The 11,187-nt window shown below is 40.3% G+C and overlaps 1 protein-coding gene across 2 annotated transcripts; it reads left to right on the top strand.

Moving 5' to 3' along the window:
• The first annotated feature begins 4,066 nt into the window (after positions 1 to 4,066).
• On the top strand, positions 4,067 to 10,522 carry LOC127378366 (uromodulin). Of its 2 annotated transcripts, none has more exons than XM_051427121.1 (12): positions 4,067 to 4,209; positions 4,794 to 4,938; positions 5,065 to 5,164; positions 5,258 to 5,320; positions 5,443 to 5,648; positions 6,875 to 7,006; positions 7,518 to 7,705; positions 7,933 to 8,081; positions 8,187 to 8,432; positions 8,525 to 8,687; positions 8,819 to 8,904; positions 9,361 to 10,522. In XM_051427121.1, exons 1-12 carry the CDS (start codon positions 4,165 to 4,167, stop codon positions 9,362 to 9,364), a joined length of 1,527 nt encoding a protein of 508 aa, XP_051283081.1. In that variant the 5' UTR covers positions 4,067 to 4,164; the 3' UTR covers positions 9,365 to 10,522. The 2 variants fall into 2 exon arrangements, with proteins under 2 accessions (XP_051283081.1, XP_051283080.1); XM_051427120.1 differs by having other exon boundaries at positions 8,819 to 8,908.
• The last annotated feature ends 665 nt before the right edge of the window (positions 10,523 to 11,187 follow it).

Genomic DNA, 11,187 nt, shown 5'->3' with positions numbered 1-11,187 from the left:
AGTTCATGTGGATCCTTTTGCAGTTGGTGAATAAGCTACAAATCCAAGTAATCAGTCAGAGTTAATTTAATGGATTTTAGATACAGTAGACTGTGTTTTTAATAACCCAGTGCAGCAGGAAAGGCATTAAATGCTTTATGAAGCGAACCCTGAGCACCATCCCTTACACTGCACTGTGTGAACTGTATCTCTCCCAGCTCAGACACTTTCCTGCCGGGGATCCATCATGGGGAAGCCGAGTGCGCTGCTCCTCCTGCTGGCAGGTAAGAGAGCCATTGGAAAGTTTAAAGTGCTTTACTATCTAACCTTTATTTTAAAGGCGTTAGCTGATGAGCCAACATGCTGCAGGCTCTACGGGAGGTTTTATTTTACACATTATATACCGACATTACAGTGTGACTGTGGGGTTTAATGGCAGATTTCTCTGTTTCAAATACAAAATGTACCTGAATGATAAATCTTTAATAACATATGCTCATCCATGAAATCAGTCCAAATCAATAAGGGTTGGGACTCCTTTTAATCAACACAAGGAATCAAGTTGGGACCATTTAGTTTCATACACTGAAGAGATTTATGAATAAAATAAATCTCCTCATGTTGTCATTCACACTGAAGGAAAATATCTTCTAAATATTGATTTCATTCATTCAGACTTTTACACCCAGAATTCATTGCACTGATAAATGTCATTTTAAGTTGGAGGTGTGAATTGGAAAGAAAGAAAGTTGGTCTTGATAGATTGATGTATGATGTCTCTCATTTCTTTTCCTTTTAAATTCACACTGTAGTTGCTGCCAGCCAGGTCGACTTCTCTCTGTCTGCTGTGACAGAACTGAACATCACCGACTGTCCGATCAACTATTATGGACGCAATTACACAGCGCTGACTGTGAGTCAAATTAAACCATGTTTGAGAAAAGGCCCGTCTCTCCATCTACTGTTAATATCTAACAGACTGTTTGACTGCTAGCCACTGTTAGCTATATTGAATACAGATTTCAGTGAATGTTTAACACATAGTTTAATGACATTCTGGGAAATAATCCCCTCTGTCACTCTAGTAATCAAACTCAACACAGATTACTGAGCCGACTAAAACGACACATATATCTTTAAAGGAAATGATAAGGAAATAACAGAGCCATAAATCAGAGCATTAGCACATTCATATCCTCATATCAGCCTCAAAGAGTAAAACTATCCAGTATTTCAAATTGCAATCATTATATATTTAAAGAGAACTTTCTTCCGTTGTATCCGACAGTGGTAATAATCTCCTGATGGTTCAGATTTGTTATGGAACCCAATATTGTCCACAAATGTCCAATTATTTCCCCCAGTTCACTGTGAGCTCTCTTCTCTCTAATGCAGAACTGCTCATACGGGTCAGAAACCGTCCCATTTGTAGTTTACGTACGAGGACCTGTTGGACTGAACCCTTTTACACCACAATGAGGAAAATGTTTGGATGTCCCCACCGACCTGAATTCACCTCAGACTCATTCATGTATGTTTTTTTTTCTCTGCAGGTGGAGCAGACACCCAACGTTTCTACTGCACTTTGTTTCAAAGGCTCAAATGGAAGCGACTGTATTCACGTATCGAATGGTGGTTCTGACACAGCAACCATGGTGGTTATTGGTGGTACAACAAACGTTACAACCAACCTGCCAAGCATAAAGAGCATATCACAGTGCAGAGTAAAGTTGACCTTTAAAGAAAATAAAACTGACTCAACCAAGATGGTAAGTTATCATCATTAATATGATTAATTGATTTACTGTTCAACCTTTTGTACAAATTTCAAAGACATTGATTGGCAAAGGGAAATTCAAATCAATGTTTATTTGTAAAATATTAAATATATATATATAAAATATTTCCTAATGTGTTTTGTATCTTTTCTGTTTATGTTTTCAGTACATATCCTTATACCAAGCTGGACAACAAACGGCTGTGCATTGCGTTCCACCGTTTAGCCTCCCTACTATTGTAAGTATATGTAAGGCATATGGACGTTTGGTCTCAGAGATTAGCCCGAGTCTGTTACTGTGGCAACTTTTGTCCTTAAACCAAATGAAGGATGTGATTTCAGACTTTCAGCCTGAAGTTCACCACTGGATTTTATAGAATCTGGTCCCTGAGAGTAGACCCAGTTGGTTCCTCTCATGTATTACCAACACAGTGTGACTCACTGTGTGACCCAAGCATCCAATGTTCCTAAAAATGAGCCCAGAAGGTCCTTTAACAAGAACCCTCAAACATTTCTGACAACAGATAGCTGTCAGACTTCAAGACTTCATCATCTATTTAATTCAAATGTGATGTTTCTTTCCAGTGTTTCTACATACTAAACAATGTGTTAAGAACACATGGCAACTGTTGAAATGAGTTAAACAGTCTATTTTGTTGTGCAGTGGGTTCTGGACCTTCTGGGTTTACAATGGTTGCTGGGTAATTATCCCATGTAATGGTAATGTATGACAGGTACAAACTGGGGCATCCTGACGGACCATTAACAACATAGAACTTTAGTTTGAAACAGTTCCTCATTGCTCATAAACACTGCAGTGAAGTAACAGTAATGCAGTGACACATTTATGTCGTATTGGCTCTGTAGTATTTTAAATGAACAGTGACAATGACACTCAGCTTCTATTTTTAGGGTATTTATGTCCACATAAGATGAACAGCACAAATCTGATTCTGATTCATGCTCGGGCCTGAAACTGGAGACAAATATTTATACATGTATAAAAAGGGGAACTGAAGTCACTCAGAGTTAGTACAGTATTACATTATTAACCTTGAATTTTGTCTATTCCTTCTCTAGTCTGTGAATATGACGGTCGATAACTCCACTGTGGACTCAGTGCTGAAGGATAGAACTTCTTTTTATGTGGACATAAGCGGCTGCAGAAACCAAAGTAGGCAAATGTTTATTTCCATCTGATCTATTGTTATTTCCTCTCCTTTATGTTTTGTACACCAGTTTAATGTTAAATTAATTTCATAAACCTCCTATCACCTCCCAGACGCCAGTTTTAAGACTGGAGAAATAATGTTCAACAGCTCAGAAACCTGCTCCCAATTGGTCTGTTCAGTTGAATCATCTGGAGTCAGTGTCAGTACATGTGGATCAGAGGAGTCTTGCATCGGCAACAACATGTAAGTATGATTTCATCCTTCAAAGCCTGCTGACTACATTTCCCACAATGCAACTCGACTGCTGACCGTTCTTTTGGAGAGTCAGGTGTTTTATGCTAGTAGCGGCTAATGTAGCCAGAAACTGAGGATGATGTTTTCAAGTCTTTTGAGAAGAGGGAACCAATTCATTGTCAATCACCTTATTGATTCATTGACTAACTGTATATAGTATATTGATTTTTTTCTGCTCTTTTTTCACAACAAAGACGTCTTTTACACCATTTATAATAATTAGAATAAAAATAATAACTACATATATATACAGCATTTTTCTATCCAATGACTGTCTCAAGATCTAGAGATTTTCTATTTTTATATACTCTTGGAGGCTTTTATTGTCTTTAATCGATAGTGGCAGCTGTAGAGTGACAGGAAAGAGGAGATAGGGGAGGGAGTTGAACCCATGGCCTGCTGCAGCATGGACTCATGGTACATGGAGCTCCAGCTCTGTAGTTGAGCTACCAGGGCCCCCCCACAGAGGTTTTATTTAATCTAAGGTCACTGAGGGATTTTTCAGATCCTTTGTATGGTATCTGTGGTTAGGTTTGTATTTGTCTTTGTCACAATAGCACTGCCCTCTGCTTTTAGTTAAGTTAATACACATCGTCCTGTCACTCTAGTGAGGATTCATTTTCCTCAAAGTTATATTAACTGGAAATGTCATCTTCATAGAATAAAACACCTTTCTTTCTGAGAGGTTTTTTTCTCTCAGAAATAAAAAGACAGAATATCTATCCCTTTCCTTCTCCATCAGGTGCGTAAGAGCCGCTGACGTGTGCACTGTGACTGCCTCCAGCATCATCGATTTCTCCAGCAGAGTCCACTCTGTCCCTGATCGCTGCGTATACAGTCTGATGAAGCCTCTAGGAAGCTCAGCCTTCAACCTACTGGCGGGTTTCCGTGAGCGCCGCCGCCAAGATGTGGCGTTTTTGGACCACTTGATACTGTCCCTGAATGGGTCAATTGTCAAAATTATTGGAGCAAGGTGGAAGAGTCCGGGTAAGCTGCCACAATCCATCCAAAGACTAACAGCCTATTTATGGACTCATAAATCCTCCTTCCATCCTCTTTATTTGATCAATCACTGATGATCATTACAGGCCAGGAGTTACTTGTGTTGATGTAGTTCAAGACAGGTGCGGTGGTGGAAAATTTTAAATATCACAATATAATGTGATCCTATTTACTCAAGTGTAATAAAATAGTTGCACAGAATTACAATGCGGTGCTATTTGAGGTTTTAACCTGGGCTGGATGGATAGCTGCGTCTAATGAACGTTGGTGCAACAGGAACATTCAGATTATTTTTACTAATGTTCTCATTCGTCACTTCTGTCATACGTTACTTTTTCAGCATGTTCTTTGTTTTGTTGTTCTGCCAGTAAACACTATTGAAAGTGTTGTTCTCGCTGTGAGTGATAAGAGGAGACAATCGGAGTTCAAATGTGCTGGTGTTACCTAAACTAAAGATTGAAAAATCCTTCTTTAAGTTGGAACAAGCACCCATGCAAAGCACATGTTGGTGTGTGTTTGTGTTATTTCAGCCAGTGTTTCCCTCATGTTGCCTATCTGCTGTGATGTAGGATGGTCAACAAACGCTAACGCTCAACGCCACGGGTCAGGTGGTTCACGGGGTGGAGCTCTCGAAGAACCAGACTGGAGTTACTGCCAAGATTCCTTCCATCAACGCCACAGTCTTTTTTGATGGCAACACTGCACATGTGACAGGTACAGAAATCCTATCTGGACAAAATATCTGTGTCATTTCAAAGTTGTTCATGTTGAAGAGTGACAGCTGAGCTTACTGATGGAAGTTCTTTTATTTGTCTTTAATTGCCTCCTGACATCGACCAGGACATTTTGGAGCTATGGAGGGCTTGTGTGGCAACCCCGCTGATTCCAGTCAGAACTTCACCCTGAGTGCAGCCAAGTCCTCTAATGACAGTGCAGCCAGGTAAAACTCAGTCTCAACCAAACTGATATAATCTGTTTATTAATGCAGCATTGGTTTCTAATTGAATGTCCCGTGCTGTTTGTCGCCTCCTAGCTGCGAGACTCTGCACAACCAAACCGCTGACAGCTCGATCAACTGCACCCGCACAACTGAATAGTAAGAACTGACCAATCAGAACCTTCCTATCATCTTCAGAACAGGAACGAGTCATCTTTATCATACGTTCCTACACGATACTGTTCAGAAACCTGCTAATTGACTGTCATTCTTCCTCCCAGCTGCAATCTCATAAAGCAGGCCCCCTTCACTGTTTGCCACAACCACTCTGACCCTGAGCCCTTCGTAACCGCCTGCACAGACACTCTGTGCAAATATCCAGCGGTGGACGGCCTCAATAAGTGCCAGTTTTTGGAGGCTTACGCCGAGTCCTGCCGCCTGAAAGTGAACATTACAGTGGGGAACTGGAGGTCAAACACCGACTGCTGTAAGAGCGTCATTTCACTTCAATGTTTCATAAGACAAAATAAAACCGTATTGGTTTCCTCCTGCTGTTCCAGGCTGAAACAAATCCTAATCATACAGGACAGAGAAAGTAGAATTATTGACAGAAACACAACCATCAATTTTAATACTGGAGCAAAGTCAGAATGTGGGTAAAATGTATATGGTATACATATACTCGTATACAAATTCTGTGCAGTATATATTTGTTTAGCTACATTCAACTCAAAACTTCAGTTAAAATTTGACGTGACGTTTATTTCATTCAATGTACAATTTAGAGCATCAGTAATGGTATTAAGACCCTTTACATAAGAAACAACAACAACAACTAGAGAAGGCAGTTCCTTAATAAATTGGCTGTTCAAAGGCTGACGCTAAACTGAATTACTGGCTTTAATTTGTATCGTATTGAGGAAGCTGAAGAAATATTGTAGCTGGTAAAGTGAGAAACACTAATCACGAGTTTAAAGTTTGAAAAATACTTGTCTGCCCTAATTAGCTCATCTCAATCAGCTGTGTGCTCCCAACCCCAATGAAAGGTTGCCATGGTGATAATAGGAGAAAGTTTGAATAGTTTCTTTGTGAATGTATGAATGTGTGGGAAGAGGTTGGAGATCAGTGGGTTTGAAGGTTTCTTGTTGAATTTCGAACATTGCGTCCATAAGGATGAACGGGGAAAAATGCCAGAAAACCTGGAATGTTTTGAAAAGTATGAAAGAGAAAAGTAATAGTAACCCGATTCCTGAATGAGTTGAATATTTTGACGTCTGAATGACGTTTTTGGACGATGAAAACTGTGGAAGGAGTTAAGTGCCACCCAATAATAAATGACTGCTACGTAAATACTGCAGTATGATCAACAAAAAGGTACAGATGGTAAAAGTATTCACTGTGCAGAATGAATAATTATCACTGATGCATTTCAATGTTCAATTTAAATGTTTAATACATTTGATCTTCTTTTATATAACTAGTGCTCTGTTTTTGTGAAGCACTTTAGTGTCTGCTGCTCTAGAGAGCTATTATACACATACCTTTGTACTGAATCTATAACTATAGAATCACATGTTTTGTATTTGTCATGTTTACCTGAAAAGGTAGCTATAGCTGTCAAATAAAAGCAGAAGGAAGTCGAGTATTTGATAGTGAGCCTCATGTGTCTGTCTGTCTGTCTGTCTGTCTGTCTGTCTGTCTGTCTGTCTGTAGCTGCTGTCCCTCAGGCCTCCTGTCAGGATCAGGACTGCAGTGCTCATGAGTTCTGCGGTGAGAAGCTCGGTTCAACCAGCTGCCTCTGTCGGGCCATTTTCGCTGCCAAGTACAACTCAACAAACTCTTTAGGTACTGTGCCACAACCGTCACATGAAAAAACATTTTCTAGATTTTATCCTGTTATGAGACACTTTTTAATGTTTGTTGTTTTGAAATAAATTCTCTACAAGGTTTTGGAGCTATAACCTGTAAAGTTTGAACTGTTTTACAGACTACAGCTAGCAGGGAATTTTATATCAGTTAGCTCGGGAGCTGAATTGGATGTTTTTCATTATATTTATAGAGTTCATTTTAATTGTACAAAGTGTTCCCCAGAGGAAGGCAAACAAAGCCAATGACAGAAAACAGAAGAGCAGGTAACTCATAAACCAGCTGCTGATATGTCCAAAGATGACTTTAGTTCTGGAAACATCTGGCAGAGGCACAGCGGTTTTGGGTTTTGTGGTTTGGTGCAGAGCCTGTCGGGCCTCTCCAGTCTAATGTCAGTTAAGAAGATAACATTAGCACGAACCAGCTGCTGCAGGATGAATAAATCCATATTAAAGTGGTGACTGTTTGACTACTTTGTCCTGCTGTTCAGGCGAGCCGACAGTCTGCACGCAGAACTCGGCCACTCTCACTCTGGCTGGTTGTCTGCTGACGGACAAAGGCATCGACTACTCCACCTTACACCTCAAGGACCAGAACTGCACAGGTCACATAGACAGCAAGACCCACATGGTGACGTTCAGCTTCAACAGCAGCAACACCTGCGGGGCGGAGGTTATGGTGGGTACTGTCCTCCAGCAGGGGCACAAACTGTAAACTCAACCTTTGGTTCAATACAGGGAGGACATTTTCCACTGGTTTTCTTTATTTATGACAGAAAGACACATTTGATGATAAAGACTTTTTTATCAGTCAGGACTGTAAAAATCACAGGTGAATATGAGAAGAATTTGATCGCTGTGATTAAATGAAGCTGAAAACATGTCTGTGTTCCTGTCTCAATCTAGAAAAACAACAGCCAAGTCCTCTACAAGAACACCGTCATGATGGCGAACGCCTCCGGCATCATCACCCGCAACGACCAGGTAGAGATTGACTTCTCCTGCCTCTACACCGTGCCAGAAGTCAAGAGTGTGTCCTTCAAGATCAAAGACAGGTGTGTGCGGGGGCGCTGAGCTTCACCTGGTTGTTCATGTGCCGACTGAATCCTGTTGTAGTTGAAGTTAAAGACGGCTGAAGTGTGTGTGTCTGTGCTCTACAGCTCTGTGGTGAAGCAGATTGTATCTGGAGTTTGGAATTACACTGTGACGATGAACGCCTACAACGACTCCGGCCACAAGAACCTCGTCAACGCAAACACTGAGGTCGGGCTGAACCAGAAGATCTGGGTGGAGCTGAAGACAGATGGGCTGGACAACAACACAGTCGCCGTGGTCACCGACTCCTGCTGGGCATCCAACGACTCCTCACCCAATGGGACCCTGCGATACGACCTTGTCAAAAACAGGTGAGAAAAACACAAAAAAACACAAAACTGTGACTTTGTCGGAGGCTCTACTGCTGCTGATGTCATCATGTCCGTTTCCTGTTTCTGAGCAGATGCCCGAATGCCGCTGACAAGACGGTGATGATGGAGGGAAACGGAGTGGGAACGTCCAACGGCTTCTCTTTCAACATGTTCGAGTTCTCTGGGAAAACCGGCGACATCTACCTGCACTGCAAACTGGAGCTGTGCCTCACACAGAGCAATGCCTGTGCTCCGGTAAGCAGGGAGGAAATACTCGAGTAAAAAGTAGTAATACAACAATGTAAAAATACTCAAGTAGAGGTACTGCATGAATACAGAAGTATCATCAGCATATTGAACAAATCAAACCATCCCCTGTCTGACAGAGCTGTGGAGGTCTCAGGAAGCGCAGATCTCTCAGGTCCAAATATGCCGATGGAAACCCAGCCCTCATCTCTATGACCTGGACTAAGTAGGTAAAGACATCTCCCTTCTCATTAATTACATGGCTGTGTATAAAGCCGCTCACAGTTAAAGATTGATCTTAAGTGTGTCTTTAATCAGAATTAAGTGCTTTTCATAAACATTTAAATTATTTAAGAGGGCACCAGAGGAAGAGCACTCACACTTTACTTAGTTTATTTCCTTTTTTCAACAAATTCATTTGTTCTTTAGGTCAGAGTTGATTTGATCATACTAATGATTTTGCTTTTCTTGGTGCTCAATATGTAAAGTTTGTCCTGTGGGTGGCGCTATAGAGGAAAGTTCACAGGGCATTAAAATCTAAAGTGTCAGTAGCAGGAATGTGATCAGTTAATTTATTGGTAATCTGACGATCAGACTTTGATATTTTCTGTGCAGAAACAGAAAAATCTCCATCAGAGTATAAATCATGACTAATCCCTGTTTTGTTTGGTTGTCTTCTCAGATGATTCCTGACTCAACCTTCATCCCAATGAGGAGCCTGAAAGCTCGCTGGTTATGAAACAATGTTTGAGGTTCTTTATTTCCCAGTAGCTGCACTAAGGTAGCAGCTACTCTTCATATAAAACAAGACATATAACATATATAGAACGTGTTTCGGACAGGATAGTTGTTCACGTCGGTTAATTAAGGTCTGGGTTTTTGTTCATGTGTTTTTACTGTTGCTGTGAAATATGATATAATTATCATAACACTGATCTTCATTGGATCCACCTGAGAAGGATCATGTTATTTCTGCAGAATTGGTGCTGAGTCAATCCAATGATTCAGGCCAATTAATAATGAGAGTGGAACAAAATCTTTGGTGAAATAATAATAATAGAAGTGAAGTGTGCAATGAAGAAAAATACCGTAAAACTTTGATTAAAAGCAGGTTCCCAATTCGACACGCCATTTTAAAAAGGAGTTTATACAGAGTAAAGTACTTTTTTATATTACAGACTGTAAATTACACAGAAAACCACAAATATACCATATCTCACTACGATCATACGGTATTTTCATGTGGCAAAACTGTTGCTTTTGATGGTAAAAACTGGTGTGACTGTAAAACCAACAGTACTAAACTCCTTTTACCGTAATTATAGAAAAACTCTACTGTGTTTATTTACAGTGTAGAGGCCTGTCCTGTTTAAAGGCCTGTCTCGTTTAAAGGCCTGTCCCATATAGAAGCCTGTCCCAAATAAAGGCCGGCTATTAATTGAAGTTTTACGGTAATGGAGGTTTACAGGGTTTCATTTACTACATGCACTACTTCCTGGTACTGTGGGCTCTTTTATAAAACATATATAATTTCTTCTTCACTATGATGTTAACCGCCTACTTTAACTGTACACAGCCTAAATGCTACCTCGTGAATGCAGAAAGTTCTGTGTTTTGGTGACATGAAGTTAAAAGAAGTCTGTCAGGCTCAGCTGAAAGAAGCTTTGCAGCAAGAAGGTTTAGAGATCCAGTGGAAGGAAAATACGCCACATTAAAATGGTGTTTATTAGTAGATTGAAGTTACTGTGAATGAAGATTGATTACACTGAGACGTGCTGTTGTACTATTACTATTAGCATATTAAAAACCAAAAAAATGTAATAAAGGAAGTGGGAGAATACAAACATGATTCTGAGTCATTTATTAATTCATTCATCAAAACCTGTTTGCTTTAGATTGGTGTGTGAGTGTGTGTGAGTAAGTCCACAGTTAGATATTGATCTTCAGAACATCAAATCATTAAAGAAATGTTCTTCACTTTTTTATTTACATCCTTGAGACCGTCCATGTCACTGGTTCCCAACCTTTTCTTTTAGGGAGCCCTTTTCTATCATTGAGTGACATGTTGTTGTCATATTATATTCAGTGCAGATCAATAACAGTGGAGAACAACTGATAAACTGTCCAATGAGTCCAAACAGTGAATTAGTGAATAGTGGATTCAGTACTGTATAATAGCCAATGTTAAATATCATTTGCTCTCTCAGCAGCTCCTCTAACACTGTCCCACTAACGTGACCCACAGTGTTGTATTTTATTCTTCTCACACTTTCTGCCACAGAAACCACCAAAGCTCATTTTGTACCAAGTTATTGAGACCCAATCCCCGGTGAGGGGGGGGGGGCACACTCTCCAATAGGCGCCATTTACGCACAGCTTCCTCTCACTGTCTGTTCGCTTGTCGCTGTTCGCTGAATGCTCATCAACAGGTGGCGTTCATTTCCTCTGACAATAACAGCACGAAAACAACAACAACAACAACAACAACAGTTTAAAAAAAAAAACATTA

This window comes from Dicentrarchus labrax, unplaced genomic scaffold (genome assembly GCF_905237075.1).
Source record: "Dicentrarchus labrax unplaced genomic scaffold, dlabrax2021, whole genome shotgun sequence".
NCBI lineage: Eukaryota > Metazoa > Chordata > Actinopteri > Moronidae > Dicentrarchus > Dicentrarchus labrax.
The sequence above is the reverse complement of the archived record's forward strand: the minus strand, read 5'-3'. Positions and strand labels throughout refer to the sequence as shown.